Source organism: Tenrec ecaudatus, chromosome 15 (assembly GCF_050624435.1).
Source record: "Tenrec ecaudatus isolate mTenEca1 chromosome 15, mTenEca1.hap1, whole genome shotgun sequence".
Taxonomy (NCBI): Eukaryota; Metazoa; Chordata; class Mammalia; order Afrosoricida; family Tenrecidae; genus Tenrec; species Tenrec ecaudatus.
Window position 1 is genome coordinate 110,885,884 of NC_134544.1, and position 23,934 is coordinate 110,909,817.

A 23,934-nucleotide genomic window follows, 5' to 3' on the forward strand; every position below is an offset into this window, starting at 1 on the left:
TATTAAAATACCTGCTTTTGAGAGCTAGTTACCAGGTAAGTAGGTGAAGCTGCTACAGGTCCTGCCACAAATGACCTGTAGGTGAAGGTCACTGGGATGGCAGCACCTGAGTCCGGTCCCTGCAAAGCTGTCCGCAGAATGAAATGTACTTTTCTTTTCTACAAGCAAATCAGGTTCGTTGTGAGTAGTCCTCAACAGATATGACCGTCAGTTTAAAAGTAGTTTCTGAACGCATGGATTTATGGGAAGAACCACTCCCTAAATCAGACTTGTAACAGCGTTTGTATAGTCTAGTCATCAAAAGCAGATGTCTGCTATGAGATGGACTACAAACACCACGGTCACGGCTCCTCGGGAAGGAGCTGAGGCTGTCTGTGGTCATAAAGATTTGTGGCCTTGGAAACCCTGTATAGGGTTGCTATGAGTCAGGAGTAGGTCTTTTTTTTCCCCTCCCACTTACAAAAACTACATTTTATTGAAATGATCTTCTTAGGGGTAAAAATTCAAACTTCGAAATTAACAAATCTCAATAGGCTTTTAAGTCTATATTCCTAGAAGATATATAAAAGAAATTAAGTTTAAACAAGATTTTGTTCCTTCCTTGGCCTTCAGTTTACTTCAGGGGAAAATGAATGATAACTTAGTGACATTGGGCTCATTTCTAAATCACTGTTAGAAGCTATAAGCAAAAAAAAAAAAAAAAAAAGAAGCTATAAGCACAGGACTGTAACTTCCCTATAGAACCAAAAGTTTCATACTTCTTAAAAATATCATGTGGAACAGAAAATTTTAAACCCCAAACAGAAACAACACAGCAAGGATGCACTTTTCCTCCTTCCAACCCAAGAGTTTCAAATATCTAAGGCCAATACTCACTAATTATGAAAGTCATATGATTTATCAAAATCTTCATAGTAAGATGCATATGTAGTTAAATGGGTATATTTGCTGAGAAAATCAGTATCTGTGAACCTACCACAGAGCACTTTCATGCTGCTACCAATTATATGAAACTGGAGGAGGGAGGGGAAAAAAAAAAAGAGGACCTGATGCAGAGGGCTTAAGTGGAGAGCAAATGCTTTGAGAGTGATTAGGACAAAGAATGTACGGATGTGCTTTATACAATTGATGCATGTATATGTGTGGATTGTGATGCGTTGTATGAGCCCCTAATAAAATGTAAAAAAAGAAAATGATTAGGGCAAAGAATGTGCAGATGTGCTTTATACAATTGATGTATGTATATGTATGGATTGTGATGAGTTGTATGAGCCCCTAATAAAATGTAAAAAAAAAGAAACTGGCTTTATAATACAATATCCTAAAAAGTTCACCCTTCTAATATTTAAACACTTACTTTTCCAGTACAACTCCCCCAAAGTTTTTGCCAATCTGTATTTAAAATGGAAATATCTTCTAGATATCTTTTTAATATGGAAATGTCTCCTACATATATTTTTAACTATAACACTCTAATAAAATTCTTTGTCTTCAGTTCAAGTAAACTCACACTTAAAAAATTATAATCAAAAGTATTCATATAATCCAAAGTATTCATATCCATTATCTCATTTTCCCCGTTCAGGTAAAATTTCCATTTCTAGATGAGAAAGCCGGCACAGAAAAATTAATTTGCCTAATTTGTACCGAGTGCTGGGATAGGCTGAATATACAGGTGTAGGGGAAAGAGGAAAAGGCCCATCCTATTTGATAAAGGGGGAAGACAAGAAAACAAGTACTTCTATTATTTATTCTGCAATGAAGGAAGGGAGCAGGAGGTGGAGACACAGACTAAGTAGCCACTTCCATCAAGCTGATTCCAACTCATAGGGATCCTATATTAGGGGTCCAAGGATGCAAATCTTTAGGGGAATGGACAGCCTTCTCTTTTGCCCAGCAGGCTTGAGGGTGGTTTGGTGTGTTTTTTTTCTATAGAGTGGTGACTGTCATTAGAGATTTGGGTGTAAACAAAGTTTTATCCTTCCCTAGACTTTCAGAACTTAGCATCTAAAGCAAGTGTGGAAGGCATAAAGTGTGGAAGGCATAAGAGGTCTATTTCCCTGTACAGCCAAAACTTTTACACTACGTAAAGTTGTCATTTATACAAGTATAAATTTAAAGGAAAAAAATTGAAACACCAGGAGAGAAATACTTCATAGGAAGAGTCAACTTTTCTTACCATCAACACTGTTTCGTACGGAATATAGTTTTATTGCTTTAGAAGATCTCTTGATTCAGGAGGAAAAGGTGATTTTCCATAAGCATGTAGCGTCACTGCCTAGGAACACCAAGAGACCAGGAAGAGCAGTAGAGGAGGGGACTTTTCAAAGCCCTTGTCATTTTTACAGAACTCCATCACGGTCTTCTGGTCATTCACATACAACTTTGAAGGAAGAGTCACTTTCCAATCACAGAGCCAACTTCTTGGGACTCTCGATGACTGAGTCAGGGTGAAATATGTATTCTATAATTCCAGAAAGTAAGCAGGGTCCCCTGACGACTTACACCAGAAATTTTGGGGGACTTGTCAAGAGAGCAGACTGATGACGAGGCAGAACTTGGAAAATCTCATTTCTAATCAGGCCCGGTGTGATGTTTAAAACACAAAACTCATTGACACCGAGTCAATCCCGACTCCTAGGGGCCCTGTGAGTTTCTGAGCCTGTAACTCTTTAAGGGTTGGAGTAGAAAGCCTGTTTTTCCTCCCTCGGGGTATTTGGTGGTTTTGAACTGCTGACTTTGTAGTTAGCAGCTCAACTTGTAACCGCTACATCAGGGCGCCAATGTGATGCCTAAGTACACTGAAACATAATAACACTGGGTTATAATTTAAAATTGTTAACTTTCACGGCTACTCCGGTCCACTTTTGGCAACACTGTGGTCTAGGTGGAAGACATTATCCTCGACTTAGGAAAACGCCTACTCTAATGGGAAAAAAGAGATTAAAAGTCAAGAGTTGAACCAGACAGCTAAAATGTGAGGGTCAACCACTTCCCTGTCACCTAGAGCCTACCAAAAATGTGCTCACAATTTTTGCAGACCTAGTGCATCTGAGAAAGATACTCTTGGTGGATCCTATTTAGTCATCATCAAGAAAACAATTATTCATCACTCATTTTCAATTAGGTTTAGAGCTCTATTGTTAAAGATTTCTGGATTCATTTTAATCATGTATACTTTTAAAATAAAATGGTTTCTTCCCCCTTTCAACCAGGGAGAAATAATATTGTAGAAGTAAACAAAACAATATGACGTTAAAAGGTTGGATTATTGGTAGCACATTATATCATGGGTCTATCTAACTGGTTGGACTATTGTTATTAAATGAGATATACATATAAACCACCTATGCCAGACACAATAAATGCTCGATGATTTTTATCGTTTAAGGTTGCTTTGAAAGGAATTAACTCAATGTCAGTGGGTTTTTGTGTGGGTATAGGAGCCCTCGTGGCACCATGGGTTAAGCATTGGGCTGCTAACTACAAGGTCGAGTTCAAACCCACCACCTGCCCTGAGGGATAAAGATGAGGCTGTCTTCTCCCATAAAGATTTACTGTTTAGGACTGCTGAGTTGGAATCAACTGAGTGGTAATGGGCTTATGTTTTTGATTTTTTGGTGATTATCAATGAAGAATATAAATACGCAATTCCTTATCTGAAATCCATTCTATACAGTCATTTGAGAGTCCAGTATAATCCTACTTAGTGGCAAAGTCTGACCTGAATTTTTTATAGCCCTTAATTATGCTTATATTTTACTCCAGGTATAGCAATGGGCCCCACAAGAGTGTTAGTTAACTTACAGTATATGCACCATACGACTTTTCTAAAACCTGAAAAATCCTGAAATCTTTTTACGATGGCCCAAAAATTTGCATATAGGATTTCAATCATTATTTTAGACTACAGAAATATTTCTTTTATCCACTCAACACACGCTGCTTACTATTCAGGAAAAGACCATTAAGACATGCTGTCTTCCCTGGAAGAGCTGACAGTGAAATGGAATGATTGACAAGAAAATTATATCCCCTTTCGGGTTTGAGTTACACACACACACACACACACACACACACACACACACAAATCATATAGCCAAAGCTAATCTTGAGAAACCTTTTAAACTGCCCATCAAATACAGAAGCTTTCTGTACAAACCTCTGCATAGTAATAGTGGAGACATTTTTAATATAAACTTAGCTACACAGTAATATACAATACCTTAAAAAACAGGAAAATGTACATCTCCACATTAGAAGAAGCCACCATGTATGATGAAAGGGCAGCATGTCCCTTGGACAGAGTTCTGGGGGTTAGGAAAGAAGGAACAGAAATAGGAAACAGGGAGGAGATAGGATACGTGATGGTAGGGACTGCCAAGGGCAAGCTGAATCAGAATGTACATGAATTGTTGAATGTAAGACTTTGTAAAGATCTGCTCTGTGAAGTTTCACCCAATTCACAATAATTAGTTTAAAAGAAAAGAAGTTATCTGCAAACTTATATTGCACATTACTGCATCCTTCAACACTGGCATTGTATGCACTATGCTGCTTGTGTATAAGCAATAGGTTCTGAGATCAAGTTCAAGAACAGCAGTTCCTCCCCACCTCCACCCCCACCATGATCCCAATTCTGCCTTGCAAGTCTGGCTAGACCAGAGGATGTACACTGGTACAGGTAGGAACTGGAAACAGAGAGAATACAGGGCGGATGATACTTTCAGGACCAGTGGTGTGAGTGGCGATACTGGGAACAGAGGGAAGGTGGGTTGGAAAGGGGGAACTGATTACAAGGGTCTGCCTGTGACCTCCTCCCTGGGGGACGGACAACAGAAAAGTGGGTGAAGGGAGACGTCGGACAGGGCAAGATATGACAAAATAATAATTTATAAATTATCAAGGGCTCATGATGGAGTGGGAGTGGGGAGGGAGGGGGGAAAATGAGGACCTGATGCCAGGGGCTTCAGTGGAGAGCACGTTTTGAGAATGATGAGGGCAATGAATGTACAAATGTGCTTTACACAGTTGATGTATGCATGGATTGTGATGAGTTGTATGAGCCCCCAATTAAAAACAAAATTCTTCCATCTTACTCTCACTCAGGAAGCTCCCTGGATCCTCATTAGCAGGGAATTAGGCAATTGTAGCTATAAACGCTATCTACATATTTGAGTATATGCCGACCTGAATATCACCCGAGGCACCTAATTTTACCACAAAAACGGCTTTAAAAATGTGCTGAAAAGCTCAGCTTATACTCGAGTATATATGGTATTCCCATATTTTTGTCCTTCCAGAATGAGTTAGAAAAAATATGTAATGTTGGTGTTGTCAAAGAGAGCAAAATAGAGCCAACAATATAAAATAATTACAAGTCAGACTTTTATTCAATGGTCTGGAAGCATATCACTTGTACCTATTAGCCAAATTCTTTCATCAGGACTGTACTGATGATTAACTCTGCTCAGGGTCAGAATTGTACACCATTTTTTAAAAAAAAAAAGCATAGGCCAAGCACACATGCTTGGGGATTTCCGTTAGCAGGTCTGGGGCAGAGTCTGAGCACTTGTGCTTTTTAAAGTACATTGCAGCAGTGATTCTGATAGGCTGCCAGTTAGACCCTCCATTCTGACTCTATCTTGGCCAATAGCCTTTGTTTAACGATCCCTAGTGGCATGGTGGGATAAGCATTGGGCTGTTAATTGCAAGGTCAGCAATTCAAACCCACCAACTGCTCTAAGGAAGGAAAATGAGGTCTAAAATTCATGGGCTCAGAAACCATGTATCAAGTGTTGCCATGAATTGGAGTTGGCTTGACGGCAGTGAGGTTGGTTTGGTTTGAATGGCCACTGTTTAGAATGTCCTGCAGACCAGGGGAGCATCTGTGTGGATGTTTAAAAAGGTTTTCTTTCTGTCCCCTTTCTTGATATAATTTTAAAATCCTACTATTAGTCCATTCCCCAGATAAATCAATCTACTGCCTCTCTGACTCCCATGAGTTTTTTCATTTCAAGGTGGCATTTTATAAAGGATCATGAATCTACTTTGAAAAAGATGTAACAGTTGTCAAAATACTGGTTTCCATAATTGGAAAAGCATGCCCTACTCTATCATAATAAAGAAAATTCCCTTTTCCTCTTTCACATTCATACTTCATACACCTAAGTAAAAATTGTTTAATTTCTCAACTCTTTGAAGACATGCAGAACAAGAACCTGCAACAATGACTCGTGCTTTACTTTGACACTACCTTAGTTTTTTTTTTTAAGAATTGTTTTTTATTGTACAGATTTTTAATGTTTTTATGAAACGTGGAAGCGTTAACCAAAATGAGTGCTTCTGGTCCTCTTGCCTGTCTCTTCATGGCCCATCCCTAGAGGAAGGCTAAGGAAGCGATGAAGTGAAAACAGCAGGAAGCGGGAAGGTGAAGGGCCCAGGTAAGGTAACAGGCCCTGACTTCTAAGTGAAGAACTGAATCCAGGGTCACAAGGAATCCTGAAACCACTCTACGAATGAGTTGTCTGCTCAAGGCTCTCATAACGTCTGTGTATCAACAGCAAAGCTTCAGTTAGCTATGAGTAAATGGACTCTACCGTAGAAGAAATGAGCACTTCGGAGACAAGTTAAGACCCAATCAGCCCCAATTTATGAACTAAGCATGTAACTCACCAGTTCGATATGCCAGTAACCTGGCCTGAACCATGCAGTGCCTTGCAATGTCTTGTGGCAAACTTTGATTGTGAATTTCATTAATCTGTCCTGGACTGCTACAATAAAATCCGAAGTGTTTAAAGTTGGGCACACTGGAAGCTACTGTGGCCAACAGGAGAACAAGGTCTTTCATGTTTTGCCTTAGATTGCTAAAGTATGGGTTTTCACACAGGTTCTCCAAACCTATAGTCATCAGTATTTGTTTATGCATTTCTTCATTTGGAACCAGAAATAACATTTCATATTCTTTTATTCTTTCTTGTTTACATTCAGAATAAAAGTCAATATTAGCATCCGGCAGTGCTTTAGCAATTTTCTGAATAAAGTCACATTTGTAAGAGGTCTCCTCTACAAACTGCACCATACAACACACCAAGGGTTGAAGTAAGACACACACATGAGCTCGGCTGTTGGACTTCAATCTTTCCGCTGCTTTGGCATCTAACTTTGCATCTTCAGAACTAGAAGCCTCCGTAAGCAAACTTATTTCTGGATCAGCGGGCCAATACGAAATCCGGTTAACTCCAGCTGAAATACAAAATGATACAATTACATGTCTGATTCATGCTAAAATTATGGGTTTTCCTGAGAAAGCTATCAGATTGCAGATCCAGCGTCCCCCAGAGTAATACATGTTTATTAGCAAGTTATCTGTGGATTGGCAAGCCAAGGGCCAAATCCAGTCATTGTTGGTTTTGTATAATTTGTGGGTTAAGGAGGGTTTTGACATTTTCAAGTAATTGGGGAAAAATATCAAAACACTATTTTGTGACAAGTGAAAATTATGGCATTCAAACTTCTGTCTATACAAAAGCATCCAAAAAGAATTTAAAAACTTGAGACCATTTTTATCATGTGATGTAGCAAAGAAGGGGAGGAAGATTCTTCTTTTTTTTAGTTCACAAAATGAGATGAAACAACTAAGCTAACAGTTTTCAATTACTGTGACAGAATAAAAGGTAGCAATCTTTAATATGTGGATGACTTTTTAATTCATTAAAAGCACTTATGAACTGACAAGAATAATAAAGCTTTGAGAGAAAAAGATACAGAAAAATGACAAAAGCGAAAAAATTGGGTACAAACATGAAAATTTAAATTTGTACTTACTATTGAATAATGAAATGTCTTATATAAAGGCTAACACCTTAATATTGACCAATTAATGAATATTTTATCAACAAGGATACCCCTTTGCTGGTACATTATATAATTTGAACCAGGGGAACTTTTTTGTAATTATGCTTAGATGGAAAAAGCAAGTGACCCATAGTGTACTATTATCCCTCAAGGAAGTAGCAAATTAAGTAAATGTCTATTTGTATCGACTCCTAAGTCTTTCTGTGGCTTGCACAGCAAAAAAAATTGTGGAGGTTTCAAAGTTTGTATGTTTCCCCCTGTTGCAATTCAGTTCCTAGCCAGCAGCAATGGTAAATCTTTCAGCTCCACATCTTGGTTGCTCCTAGTAATCCTGACCCAAGGAGAACAGACAATGAGTAATCCTTGGACAAACATTCATGTACCAGTGGGGAGTGCTACCACGAAGGCCCTCAGGTTCAACCACTGGGATGAACTCAAACCCTTCTGTCATTTGAAATACATCTATTGGCAATGATTGTGCTAGACAGTCACAGTCCAGGTGGTGTAGTGGATTATAAATTGGGCTAACCACAAGGTCAGTGGTTCATATGCACCAGGTGCTCTGCAGGAGAAAGGTGCAGGTTTTTTGCTCTTAAAAAGATTTACAGCCTCAGAAACCTACAGGGGCAGTGCTGCTTTTTTTACAGGGCCAGAGTGAGTTTGGTCTCATGCTAGAGAGCTCAAACAAATGTTTAAAATATCTATTAGCAATAACTTAGTGCACAGTAACATAACATGTTTTATGAAAATAGGTACATTTTTGTTAACAAAAAAACCTCTAGTTTCCAAAACTAGTGTGAAGAAAGGCATTTAAATATTTTTATAAATCTCCTTACTATCTGACTTAATAGAAGACAGGATCTCAAAAGTGCTTCTGCTTTCACTGTTGCAAAGTATTGTTTTCATTAAGGTGTAGAAACAACAATCAATCTACACAAATACAAAGATGATAAAGTGAAACAAAAGCCATTTTAGATCAATGTGAACATTATCCTTTAACACTACACAAAAATTCAACAATAGTTGGATTTTAAAGGTTAATTGCAAGTTGGAATTTGAAGCCATATCTTTAAACTTGGTTGTACGAGACATTCAAATCTATTGGTCTGTTTGTACTCTGAAAGGCTCTGCCCCATGTGATTATACAATATTGTGCACAGGACACACTGGCTTGCTAATCTTACTAACATTTTTTTAAAATTCACATTCATTAAGACCACCATCAAGTTCATCAGAAGAGATGGAATAGTAAGAAGCGCTCAATTCAATGGTAGATACAAGATTTCCAGAATGCTAATTTTCACGTGACTGCTCAAATTTTATCATTGATAACACTGTTGGTGTCGTCTTTAAAGTGACAGGTTCACTTCAATTACTTTGGAGAAAATGCCTGTCAAATATCCAAGTCTGAAAAAATTATAATCTGTCAGCGCATGATGTTCTAAGAAAAATGTATGTAATTCAGCTCACAGCTCAAACAATCCTGACAGTGCTGTTCATGAAGAAAACAATCACACTTGGGTCTGATGCCAAAGAACTTCCTGTGCGCCTTCTAGTTCCTCCCTCAGGATAGCACAGGCGCGTGCTCAGGACGTGATGACTCTGCGTCTCATGGAGAACACGTGCAGTGAAGAGCGGCAGAGCACTAGCGTGCACCTGGTGCCGCTGCCTTCATTCACAGTATGTGGGGTTGAGGCAATGCATGGAAATGAAGACCTTAAAAATAATGGGCTTCAATTCCACCTTACCAATCCGGCTAGACCAGAGGATGTACACGGGTACAGACAGCAACTGGAAACACAGGGAATCCAGGGTGGATGATTCCTTCGAGAATCAGAGTAATGAGACTGGGAGGGTGGAATGGAAAGGAGGAACTAATTACAAGGATCTACATATAACCTCCTCCCTGGGGGATGGACAACAGAAAAGTGAGTGGAGACATCGGAGAGTGTAAGATATGACAAAATAATAACAATCTATAAATTATCAAGGGTTCATGAGGGGGGGAATAAACTGAAACCAAGGGCTCAAGTAGAAGGCAAATGTTTTGAGAATGACGATGGCAACAAATGTACAAATGTGCTTGACACGATGGATGGATGGACTGTGATTTAAAAGAGAGATGTGAGAGCCCCCAATGAAAGTATTTAATTAAAAAAAATATATATAAATAATGGGCTTTCCCACAAATCTTTTGAAGCCCCCTTGGATGGTTTGGATTCATTCCAGTGGTTTTACCCATCATTTTGGGTCTAGAATGAGAATGTAGCATGATTATGGCAACAGTTTTGACCTCACAGACCATCAGGGGTCCATGGACTATACTTCAAGAAATGTTGTACTACAGAAATACGGATCTACTTTGTAAATTAATAATACTAACTGTTACGTAATCTAGCTATATCATGGGACCAAATCAAAGCCCCAAGATACAGTAAAACCTGCAAAAGCCAATGTGTATAAGACAGTGAAGATGCAAATATTTTCACTAAAACGAGTGCCAGCAGAGCGGTAAGATTAGATTGCAGTCTTACCATTTTCCTAGACTTCATTTTCTGCCAAGGGCAGAAATTTTGCAAGACCTGACCAAACGAGGCGGGGCTGTCAAGGTGTGGATTTCACAAGTTTGATGGCACGGGTCTAACCGAGTGTAGCAGTGGTACTTTCGTCAGCAAGAAAGCATTTTCATATTGTAGACCTTCCTGATTTTCTACACTTCATTGTCTCTCTCAGCAGCTTTCTCACAAAACTCACTGCCGTTGGACTGATTCTGTCTCAGAGCGACCCCATAAAACAGAGCAGAACTGGCCCCGTGGGTTTCCAAGAGGTTAAGGCCGCATCTTTCTCCTGCGGAGCGGCAGGTGATTTCAAACTGCTGACCTCACACGAGCAGCCCAACGTATACGTCGGAAGCTGTGGTAAAAGTTATCTGCATTCCTCTATTTTTCCATTGAATTTATAGCTCCCCAAAATACAACTTTCAATTTTTAATGTATTACTGTCCCTTGACTCTAAAACAGATTAGTCAACAACGAATTCTATATTTTCTGAACTCTATTCATAGACGCTAACAAAATATTCTACTAATCAGGCTCCCAGCCTCTAATCTCTCCTTGCCCCAATTCAATATCAACAGTAAAATGTTACTCAAGTACTTGCTGACCATGGTTCAATTTCAATGGCCCCCTAGTCTCTATAAATAAGAATTATAAATCAGCTGAACACAAGTGACAAAATGAATGCCTAATCAGTGTGATTCATTAGGAAAAGGAGGGGAATGCCAGCAGTAATGGAAGGAGGCGTGAGAGCTGGAAAAGCGGGACAAAGCCGCTACTATCAAGCAAGCCTTCTTCACCGAAATCACAGAGGATTCAACACTCTGGCTGGCAGTTCTCCAAGTGTCGTTTGGGGACTCGGTCTTCACCATAAAGCTGGTCATTACTCCAAGACTCTGATGTAAATAAAACTGCTCTCCCTCGTAACCGGTCTAGGAACTCTACTTCTAAAAGTCCAGTTTTTCACAGTTCTCCACCAGAGAACCCATTACTCCCTACAATAATCTTCCATTTCAAACACTGTTCCCCCAAGAACTTTGCTTCTTACAATTTAGTGGCTATCCCCCACCCCGCTATTCCTCCTGAACAGAAGTGTGTCCTTCCTCTTCTTGATCTGACCCATGAAAATCCAGCGTGAGCCCCAACCGTTCATAACAATGTCAGACTGCAGGGACCACAGTACTTTCTGTGGGTGTATGGCAGCTCTAGTCTGAACATTTACTTGATATTTGATGACATGTAAATGTTGGTTTTTTGTTTTGGGTTTTTTTTGTCCCAAATAACATCTTGAGGGAAAGAATTAAGAACCCTAGTACTAGTCTTTTTCTAAGCTCCCACAGGGCCCAAGGCTTTTAACGTGCTCAAGGGCCCACATACAAAATAGAATCATATGCACAAAATGAAAAAAAAAACGTTTGGTGAGTGAATAACATGGTGTGGCAAAGACAAAAACGTGAGCTTCTCCTTCTAAAGTGTGCACATTTGTTAACACCCACATAGCTCACTGAGAGACAGTAGTCCTTAGGAGACAGCTGCTCAGCCAGGGCCAACAACTCCCACAATGTAATGGAATGACGATGTTTGCTACTTTCAGACCTGGGTTTTTAAGAAGCAGGTGCACCTTCTCAGTTTGCTTTTTTTCCTGGTCTGCCTCAGGGCCAGAGAAGTCAAGGGCCTAGAGGATGGATGGCAAGAGCAATGAGACAGAAGACGCCAAGGCTCCTGGATCAACCACATGGAGAAAAGCTGCCTGCTATTCAGCAACAGCTCCAGTGGACTATTACAGAGCACTAACTAAGTGTCTAGGACACCAAAGCACTACAATGCTGGGGATTGTGACAGCAGCTAGCATTCATCTACTCGTATATACAAGGTTATTATTTTTTTTTAATAACAAAGCTGAAACTGGAACATATGTTTTCTGACTCTTCTGAACCGTGTACAGGTTCCCAAACTTATTTGGTCTGTCTCCCTATTTTCAGGGGAAAAAATTATTCAGCAGACCCCTGGCAAATAAAATTTTTGTAATAAAGCCCATAATCTAATATAAGACGTAAATATCTGCTTTTGCAGCCGTCCCGCCCCCCCACCACTGGACTGTTCCCGCACTCCCCAGGGGGAATTATCGCCCACTTGTATACCAAACCATCTTTAGACATGTATTTATAACTCTGAATAATCACTGTGATTTTTAGGCAATCTGTCCTCATTAATTTTTCTTAGATAAATGCTATTAATCCCAAACAAAGCCTTATGCACACTTACCATTTACAATCATTTTCAAACAAGCAGAACATGGTTTTCTGGAAAAATAAAGATCACAATTTTTCAATCTTGACCCATGTTTAATAAGAGCAATTTGCCCAGCATGCAAATCTTCACTAGAACAATGGAGACCAACAATTTTCATGTTTTTCACCACCACAAGACCAGTTCTCTTCACCTACATTAAAATACAAAATAATAATGTATTAGTTACAGCATCTAATGATCATCATGGCTTCCATTTGATTTACTAAATTTTTTTAGTTTATCTGAACAGTTTGAATAAAAGTACATTTCTCATTAGGTTCAAAAAATTATAGATTTTATGTGTCCTGAATACTAGACATTTTGTGAACCTAGGCTTTTTTAACTGAACAAGTGTGTAATTATCATCAGTGTGCTAGGGAACAATGACTACATTTTAATCTAGTATAGGGAAAGAACCACGTCAATCTGACTGGTTTTGTATATCACTGCAGCTAGGAGTGTTTAGTGTTAAACTTCTAGACAGTAACATGGACAATTTCAGGACACCGTGTGTGAAAGGATTTTATACATAAATAAGTGAAGCTCGGAGAATTTACATGACTTTCTGAAAGACCCTAAATGGTAAAAACGGCAGAGCTAAAAGGAAAGTTTGCTGAAGTGTTAAAATATTGTAATTTTTAACTAAGATAAAAGTAATTCTCAAGTCCTTTCTAAAAACAAATCCTACCAATTTTTAACAATAGGGCAGTCTAAACTAATGTGGCTGAGTCCTACTTACTAAAGTACTAATTCTACCAATTTTTATCAATAGGGCAGTCTGAACTAATGTGGTTGAGTCCTACTTACTAAGAATACATGGAAATTCATAACAAAGAAAAATGTTTTAAAATGCAGTCGAGCCCAGAGGAGGACAAATCCTCAGAGGTCAGAAAGGAAGAGAGGCGTCAAAGCCAGAGCAGGAATCTTGAACTTTCTCAGCAGCAGCCCATAGGTAAAAGATTGGATTTCGGCCCTAGAGTTAGGCCCTGAAGACTGGGATATTAAAGACATTTAAGATATGAAAATAATAATAATTTAGATTTATCAAGGGGCCACAAAGGGTGGAGGGGAGGGAAAAAAGAGGAACTGACACCAAGGGCTCAATAGAAAATAAATGTCTAGAAAATAATGATGGCAACCTATGCACAAATGTGCTCGACAAAATTGATGTATGGATTATTATAAGAGCTGTACGAGCCCTCAATAAAATGTTTCTTAAAGAGTTTTAATGGATCTCTCGTCTCTCTTTATTGCTCTTAAAATATAAATTAAACATTTCCCAATTCAACATTTTCCATGTATATAATTCAGTGATATAAATTATTTTGTATAACCATCACCAACATCCATTGCCACAGTTTCCATCCAATCAAAGATTCCTTCTCTTTCTCTCCTATACCTGGAAAATTCTTCAATGGCTCTATACTATCTATAACAGAAATTGTAAGTCAGGTGGATCAAAACTAATGAGTAGATTCTGACCCACAGTGACCCTGTGTGAGGTTTCTGAGACTGTGTATCTTTACAGAGGCAGACAGCCTCATCTTTCTTCTGCAGCAGGAGTGGCAGGTTTGACCACCGTCCATGAGGTTAGCATCCAGTGCCTAATGCACAATGCCACTAGTTGGACACACGTGATAAAATGAATGCCCAATCTATGTGTTAAACAGTGATCTCTGTATTTTTGCCTACTCTAAGTGTTTCATTTAGGGAAATCATACACTACATGAATTTTTGTAATTGACTTAGTTCACTCAGCGTGTTTTCAAGATCCATCCATGTGAATGTCATGTTTTCATGACTCCATCCTTCTTGATGGCAGAATAATATTCGACTTCATGTATATACTACATTTGTTTTGGGTATCTTTTTGAGTCAAAGTTTTCTATTACTTTGAACTCAAAGAATCCTACTGCAATATAAGTACTAAAGAAGGTTTTAATCTGGTTGTTCTGATTCATGGCGACTCTAGGTACAACAGAACAAAACAATTTAATGTATTACTATGTTAATCTCAGATTTAAAAAGACTACAGCAAAAATCAATTCTACATAAGACTGTTAGTCTCGTTGACTAGAGAAACAAATCCAGAGGCACTCGTGTGTGAGAGTTTTATATTAAAGAATAACTGTACATTAAGAAAACATCGCAGCCCAGTCCAGATCAAGTCCACAAGTCCAATATTAGCCCATATGTCCATTACCAGGGTGTAAATTCCTCTGCAGACTCACGCAACATGTGCAATGACACCAAGTACAGGAAGATCACAGGTCAGTGGGCGGGAAGTCTTGTAGATCCAGTGGCAGTGGAAGCATCTTAACGCTGGCAAGGTCTCCACGTGGCTCTTGAGCACCAAGGCGCTAGCTGCCATCAGCATAACTCCACGTGGCTTGTCACCAGGAATGTCTTGCAGGGAGTGGGTGTGTGTCCTGCCTCCAGCGAGTGAGCTATTTATCTCCTTAGTGTCTCCAAATGAGGTCATCAAGCTGCAACCTGATTGACAGGCTAGATTCCAACCCTCCAGAGATTATGTAACTACCACCCCTTGTCAACTTGACACTTTTACATAACTCTTTAGCCATACATCTTTAACAAAACAATAATAGAATCACATTTGTACCTAATAGGATAAAACTAAAAAGCATACAATCCAATGTGTCATCCTCATTTAAACATAATATTCTATAAGTGAACAAAACAAATATTCTATACTTATATAAATGCCTACACCTTAATCCTATAATCCTATGAAGATATTCCAGCACCTATGAAAGTTTGTAACCCTGCCACTTCATGCCTTTATTTGCCCCATCTTGAGTATCCAAAATTTCTATACTGCCCACTTACATCAACCCAGTGCTCTAAGGAGACAATCCTAGCATGTGAAGAATCTTCATCCCAGTTGGAACCTTGTGAGTCCGTATCCATAAGCAAAGTCAAGTCAGGACAGGCCATCCATTAAGTCAGCAACAATATAAACCAGTTCACAGGCTCAAATATCTTCATTTGGTTAGGTTCTGGTCAACTCAATATGGGCTGCCTCATTTAGCTTCACCAGGGTGCCCATGGGCTGCCTTGCCTTGTGACCATGAGCCCCAACACAAATTCTTAACAACCCCTCCCCCCTTGTACTAGGTCATGAACTTCGGTCAAGCCGCTCTCGTGTTCTCTTCTAGTCCCTATGAACAAGGTCCAGGGGTGTCAGTGGCCAGACTCAACCCATCGCTGTATTGCTGCATTTCTCCCACTTCCACTCAACAAGTAGATCCAGGTGGTCACCTAGCAAGCCTTTCAGCCTGTGCACAGGCTATTCACGTTCGGTCCTAGAGAGGAGTTTCTTCAGGGTCCCAGAGCTTTTTCCAGCTTCCGACACAAACCACTAGGCTAGACTCCGCGGCTCCACAAGTTGACACCAGATTATGTAGCTACCACAGACACAAAACAGCCTTCATCGTTTGGCCTACTTTTTGAAGTAGCCAAAAAGTAGGCATAAGTCTCAAGATCCTCGGTTTCAGGGCTGATTCTCATAATGTGATGAAAACATAAGCTGTGAACTGGGTATCTGTCATTATACACTTCTGAAATAATTTACTCTATAGTTAACCCCAAGAGAAGAGATTTGAAATCACTTTAAGAATCAAACGAGATGTATATTGACTAAAATAGTCAAGCTTGATTTTCAGTGATTACATGGAATAGGGAAAGTTTAATGAATTCTGGTCAACTGACTCAAAAACAAAGCAAACAAGCTAAAACCCAAATTCACCACCATTGAATTGATTCCAATTCATAGCAACCCTACAGGACAGGGCAGAACTGCCCTGTGGGTTTCTGAGACTATTTAGGAGTGTAGACAGTCTCATTTTTATCCATTGGAGCGGTTGAAAGTTTTAAACTTCTGACTTTGCAATTAGCAGCCCAAGGTATATATAACCCATCAGGCTACTCAGGTTCCTTGAGTCAACTGCCTCCTGAACTATAAGGACATTTAAAAAGAATGAGAAAATCTTTACCTTACAAAATATATACCCATGAATAGATGTAGAATATAAAAGATCTATGATTAATTTAAAAGAAGTCTTAAATAAGCCTTATCTTGAATTTATTATTTTTTTCCCTCTTCTCTACCTCAAAATTTGTTAGGGAATTTTGTCTTCCTCAAATGCAAAAGTATTTGTTGTTATATATTTCAGAATGCTTCCAGCATGCTTTCTAAGGTTTGTCATTTTAGAAAAGAACTGATCATACCTTATCAAATAATAATAATCAGTGGCACGAGAGTTAATCTCATTGTTAGCCGTGGAGTTGGACCCAACACCGGAGTGCACAATTCAAGGAAGGTTCCAGAGGTGGACACACCGCCTTCTAAAGTGCACACATCTAGAAGTCACGCAAAAGTAGCTCCACATTTTGACATTTTTATTTAATAAAGGCTTCTTTATTTTAGAGCCCTAGTGTAGTGGTTATGTGTTGGGCTGCAATTCGCATAGTCAGCAGTTCAAAACTACCAACAGTTGTGTGGGAGACAGACTCTTGTAAACAGTTAGTCTCAGAAACCAATGGTGGGTGGTGCGAATCTGCATTGACTGGGTGGCAGTGAGTTTCTATTACTTGGTAGCACTAGTTTTTTACTTCCTCTCCTACTACTTTGTCTCATTCCTTTTGCCTTGTAAGCTTAGAAGCATATCTTATAAGCATGTTTTTCCTTAAATAATAAAAATTCACCTGTTTTCTGTCGACAGGTACTCAGAGCACATCTTCATTATCTTCTAATGATCCATGTTTTCCCTCTTCTTTTTTTTTTTTTAATCATTTTATTGGGGGCTTGTACAACTCTTCTCACAATCCATACATACATCTATTGTGTCAAGCAGTTATATATTTGCTGCCATCATCATTCTCAAAACATTTACTACTTGAGCCCTTGATATCAGCTCATTTCCCCCTCCCTCCCCTACCTGCTCTCCCTCCCTCCCCCTTTTCAATTTATAAATTATTTTTCCTTATCTTACACTAGCCAATATTTCCCTTTTCCCCCTTATCTGTTGTCCATTCCCCTGGGAGGGGGTTGTAGTAGGTCATTATGATGGCTTTTCCCTTTCTCCCCCAACCTTCTCCTTAACCTCCTGGTATGGCTACTCTCAATATTGGTCCCGAGGAGTTTATCCGTCCTGGATTCCCTGTGTTTCCAGCTTAGCTGTACCTATGTACATGTTCTGGTCTAACCAGATTTGTAAGGTAGAATTAGGGTCATTATAATGGGGGTGAGGAAGCATTAAAGAACCAGAGGAAAGGTATATGTTTGATCAGTGCTACACTGCACTCTGACTGGCCCATCTACTCCCCACGACCCTTCTGTAAGGGGATGTCCAATTACCTATAAGATTGGCTTTGGGCCTCCACATGGCACCCCCCCTCATTCACATTGATAAGATTTTTGTTCTGGGTTTTTGATGCCTGATATCTGATCCTGTCAACACCTCATGATCACATAGGCTGGTGTGCTTCTTCCATGTGGGCTTTGTTGCTCCTCCGCTAGATGGCTGCTTGTTTATCTTCAAACCTTTAAGACCCCAGATGCTCTCTTTTGATAGCCAGGCACCATCAGCTTTCTTCACATTTGCTTATGTACCCACTTTGCCTTCAGCGATAGTTTTGGGAAGGTGAGCATCTCAGAGTGACAGATTATTAGAACAAAGTGTTCTTGCATTGAGGGAGTACTTGAGTGCCCAATGTCCATCTGCTTCCTTAATACTAAATCTATAAATATATAAATATAAATAGATATACTTATATATGTACATGCCTGTATTTAGATCTCTATAAATATCCTTTGCCTCCTAGCTCTTTCCTCTATTTCCTTTAACTTTCCTCTTGTCCCACTATCATGCTCAGCCTTCATTTATTCCCTTTTCCTTTTTCTGATTAAGAATAGGGTGATTTTCAGGACCAAGGGTATGAGGGGCGATGCTGGGAGAGTGTAGGGTGAGTGGGTTGGAAAGGGGAAACTGATTACAGGGATCCACATGTGACCTCCCCCCTGGGAGAGGGACGGCAGAGAAGGGGGGGAAGGGAGACTCCGGATAGAGCAAGATATGACAAAATAACGATGTATAAATTACAAAGGGCACATGAGGGAGGGGGGAGCGGGGAGGGAGGGCAAAAAAAAAGAGGACCCGATGCAAAGGGCTTAAGTGGAGAGCAAATGCTTTGAGAATGATTGGGGCGGGGAATGTATGGATGTGCTTTATACAATTGATGTATGTATATGTATGGATTGTGATAAGAGTTGTATGAGTCCCTAATAAAATGCAAAAAAAGGAAAAAAAAAAGAAAGAAAAGAAAATGATTGGGGCAAGGAATGTACAGATGTGCTTTACACAATTGATGTATGTATATGTATGGACTGTGATAAGAGTTGTATGAGCCCCTAATAAAATGTTTAAAACAAACAAAAAAGAATAGGGTGATTTGTATGAGATCAATTGGATTATTGAAATTTTTTCCATCTTAAAGGCTAGTTTCCTTGACTTTGAACGTATCCCCCCCGCTAACCCCCCAATGAAATCCTACATTGGTTTTGCACTTATTCAGGATCAAATAGTAAATAAAACCTAAATCAAAACCAATCCCATAGAGTTATCGCTAATAGGGACAGAGCATACAAACGGAGTAAACTGTTCCAAAGTTTTCCTAATATTGTAATCTTATGGGAGCTGACAGCCTCATCTTTGTCCCTCAGAGTGGCAGGTAGGTTTGAATCACTGTCTTGCTAACCACAGCGCAATGCCTAATCCACAGTGCCACCAGAGAGCCTTTATCATCGGGCCTCTGCAAACCTGTCCAAGAAATAGCAAAATTGAAATCAAAGTCAGAAAATAAAATTCTTTAGTTTAAGTTTTTTAGATGGAGCAGTTTTGAACAATGAAGAAGTTGAGACTTGTGGCTATGAGTAACTTAAGAGGAACTGCGATAAATTACCTGGAATTGAGATCAAAGACGCATTGCAGAAGAGGTATTAGATATGGATGTGGTAGGCGGATTACCAAAAGCCCACTACCATAGACTCAATTCTGACTCACAGGGCCTCTGTGTAGGGTTTCTGAAACTGTAACTCTTTACAGGAACAGAGATCTTCATCTTTCTTCCAGGAAGTGGCCAGGAGGTTTGGACCTTACGAGTTAGCAGTCCAGGGCTGAACCAGGGATCCTAGGAAGAAAAATGCCTACCCCAAATAACCCCACAATTCTTTCTTTTCTTTTTATTAAAAGATTGTTTTATTGGGGGCTCTTACAGCTCTTCTAACAATCCATACATCAATTTTATGAAGCAGATTTGTACATATGTTGCCACCATTTTCTAGACACTTTCTAGTGAGCCCTTGGTATCAGCTCCTTTTTGCCTCCCTCAACCTTGTGACCCCTTGATAAATTATAAATTATTTTCATATCTTATACTGACTCCTGGTTTTTGTTGTCCGTCCCCCTGGAGGGTGTGTGTGTGTGTTTATGTTTTTGATCATAGCTACCAGTTCCTACTTTCTCCCCCTTTTTCCCCACCTTCCCCATACACTTCTGGTATCGCTACTCCCATTCGTGTTCCTGGATTCTGTATGTCGGGAGCGCTTCTCTCTTATCTGTACCCGTGCACATGCTCCAGTTTAGCCTGCAGTGAAAGGCAGCACTGGAGTCATGATAGTGGAGGTGAGGAAGTCTCAAGGAAATAGAGGAATATTGTGCATTTCATTGGTGCTTTACTGCACCCTGGTTGACTCATCCCTTCCTTGTGACCCCTCTGTGAGGGGATGTCCCATTGTCTAGATGGGCTTTGGTTCTCTGCTCTGATCCCCCTCGCTCTCAACAACATGGGGTTTTTGTTTGTTTGTTTTGGGTCTTCTGATGCCCGTTACCCGTCCTGACAAGAATACATGCTCACAGAAGATGTTGTGCTTTTTCCATGTGGATTTGTTGTCTCCCTGCTAGATCTTCCTGCTAGATTTAACTTCAAGCCATTAAGACCCCAGATGCTATATTTTTTGATAGCGAGGCACCATCAGCTTTCTTCACATTTTCTTATGCATCCATTTTGTCTTTAGCAATTGTGCCGGGTGACAGTAACAGAGACCAAACAAAAAGAAAACAAGAGATTAGGAGGGGAAAAAAAAAAGACAGAGAGAGAGGAAAACTGACCTTTATGATTATCTCCCCACTGGTCCTGGGGGAATTCTGGGAGCTGCCCCTCCTACCTGGAAGTCTAGTTGGGGGGGGTGCTCCCACTGCTGATCTGTTACGTTCCCTTCTTGGTTCGCCTCGCTGTGGGTGTTCAGACCAGACTAACTCCCCACCGTGTGTCCCCAGTAGTGTCCCCTATCATGGTGTGCTCCAGTGAGGGGACAACATGTCTTGAGCTGTTGTTGGCCCTACAGTCCTCTCTGTGCCTTAGCAGCTCTGGGCAGGGACATTGTCCTTTGGGTTTGGTGTGCCCGTATGGGGTCTAGACCATCCCTTTCTTTTTCCTTCTTGGTTTGCTGCCAGGCACATCACAATACTTGAAACTTGTGAACTATTAGGGGGTACCCCACTCCAAAAAAAAGGGAAAAACACTCCACTGGGCAGAGCTTTCATAGTTCCCCCACATACACACACCCGTCAGGCAAGCATCAAGCAACTCTGCACCCAGTGGCATTGCCTGGAAAGGTTCTCTCTGGTCACAGGGAAGTTTTTTGCAAAATCAATTTCGCTGGAACCTTGATTTTTGTAATGGCCAATTAACGAGAACAGTGTGCAACTATGAAATTTTGTTTCCTGCTCAGGAAAACAATGCTACAGAAATTGTTGTGATGTGGAACACAGCTTACAAGGACAGTGCTAAGGGAAAAACTCAAGTGCACACGCAGTTTTCTCATTTCAAAAAAGGTGAAATGTCAATTGATGACAAACCTCATTCTGGACATTCATCAACTTCCCAAACAGACAAAAATGTCAACTTGTAGTGCATCTGCAGTTTGTTCCACCAGATCAGACTATTATTAATCCAGCTTTCTATTTAGAGGTTCTGAAGATAGAAAAACAGTGTGCAACAAGAAAGGCCTGATTTGTGGCAGACAGGGGACTGTGTTTGTCACCACCACAATGCTCCTGCTCACACAGCCATGTCAGTGCGCCAGTTTTTGGCAAAAAAAAAAAAACCAGCATGCTTCTCTTAGCCCATGCACCTGACTCACCTGCCCTCACTCCCTGTAACTTCTTATTGTTTCCACAAATGAAGAGGGGCATGAAAAGACAGAGATTTGATAATGTAGAAGAGGTGAACAAATTAAAAAAAGAGGGAGGAGGTGCTGTCATCCAAACAGATGAGTTTGAAAAATGTTTCCAAGAATAGAATCACAGATTTGACAAATGTATTATTAAGTATGATGGAGAGCACTTTGAGGAAAAGGTTGTTTTGTAAAAAATTTAAGTACTTTAAAAAAAATTGTGGTTTTTTTTGGGGGGGTACCCTCTCGTATATTAAATGGTGAGGAGAAATTAAGGTTCTAATTTGAAGGAATTAAGGTTGCTAATCTGCTGTCCCTAAAAATAAAGTCATTAGTCTTGGTTATCCAGCTGCTGCTAAGTGTCTATGAGCCGATTCTGACCCTAATAACACAATATACAAAAGAACCAAAAATTGCCTGGTCCTGACCCAACCTCATCATCACTGCTATGTTTGAGACTACCTTGTACCTACGGTGTCAATCATACCGCACTGCGAATCTGACTCTCTTGGTTGAGCCTCCTGATAACATGTCCAAGTGTGTGAGATGTGGTTTCACTAGCCACCCATGTAAGGAGTACTCTAGTCATACTTCTTCCAAGATCGATTTGTTTATTCTCTTAGCAGTCCGTGGTTTATTCAATGTTCAACAATACCAATTCAAAAATATCAATTTTTCTCTGAACTTCTTTATTCATTGTCTAGCTCTCCCATGCATAGGAGGTAAATGAAATTACATAGCTTGGGTCAGGTAACCTTAGTACTCAATGTTATTATCTTTGCTTTTTAATACTTTAAGGAGGTCTGTGATGTCATTTGATTTCTTGACTGCTGCTTCCTTGGAAATTGATTATGGATCCAAGTAAAATGAAATTCTTGACAATGTTTTCTTTGTTTATTGTGATGTTGCTTATTGGACCAGTTGTGAGAATTTTTACTTTATGTTGAGTTATACTGAATATTGAAAACTATTATTTTTGCTATTCATCACCAAGTGCTTCAAATCTTCTTCACTTTCAGCAAGCATAATTATGTCATCTATGTATTGCAGCTTTTTAGTGAATCTTCCTACAATCTTGATGTTGTATTCTTCTTAATATAGTCCAGGCTCTTGGATTATAAAATCAATATACTGATAGAATAGGAGAAATTATGAAGGGAAGGAGCTGAACAGAAGCTTTTAAAGGGTAGCTTAAGAAAATAGAGCAATTTCTGGGGGTGAGGGGGTTGGGAGAAAATAAAGCACTAAAGTGAAATGTACAAAAACCTGAAATTTAAGAGCTGAAAGCAAGAATACTCATACACTTGGCATTTCTCAAACTAGAAGAATTGAAGAAAAAAAAAACTCAAGTTTCTTCCTTAATCTCAGCTGGGAAGTTTTGCACTTCAGCAAGAACATGTGCACAAATGACTGTGCAAATGCTCCTGAAGTGTTTTTTATCCAATAGACAGATTATGGAATAATCTGGCATCCATAAGTAATAAAGATCCAATTATAATTTGTTGCAGCAACAGGAAATTAGCACAGGAATGTCCCTAAGTCCACCCTAAATATGAAACCAGAAATAGAAAGAAACCTCAAGCCAGGTGCGAAAGGCCCTTCCTTTATAAAAGCAATAGTTAAGCATTGAGCTTTTGCTCTGTGACCACCATAAGGAAGAGGCAGCCCTTTATAGAGTTTTCAGAATGTATGGTTTATGAAGAGAGAACAGTGGCTCAGAAGTTAAGTGAAGGGTTCAGAGGGATAGAACCGAATTTTGTGAGCTGCAGAGTAAATGGAATATTTATTAATTGGTCAGATTTCAAAAGTGGCAATGGGAAATTTAGTGAATGTTGATCTCTTACTGTTATAAGTGTTAGGGAGAAACTTCCAAAGAGCGATTACATGAGAAGGTAAGTCCTGGGATTGAGTTTTTTTTGTTAGGAAGAATGAAAAATCAAGGGAGAGATGCTGTTATTAATGTAATGGTGGCAT

General features: G+C 39.7%; 1 protein-coding gene across 3 annotated transcripts in view; it reads right to left on the reverse strand.

The window, feature by feature from the left end:
• CDADC1 (cytidine and dCMP deaminase domain containing 1) overlaps positions 1-23,934 on the reverse strand; it is a 73,503-nt gene that overhangs the window by 45,031 nt on the left and 4,538 nt on the right. For all 3 annotated transcript variants that reach the window (XR_012780093.1, XM_075532924.1, XM_075532925.1), the window contains exons 3-4: positions 12,678-12,855; positions 6,676-7,245 (exon numbers count right to left, since the gene is read on the reverse strand). Coding sequence is in view for 2 of the 3 variants with exons in the window: in XM_075532924.1 (XP_075389039.1) it covers positions 6,676-7,245; positions 12,678-12,855 (748 nt within the window). In the remaining variant the exon portion in view is untranslated. The remainder of the gene's footprint in view (positions 1-6,675; positions 7,246-12,677; positions 12,856-23,934) is intronic.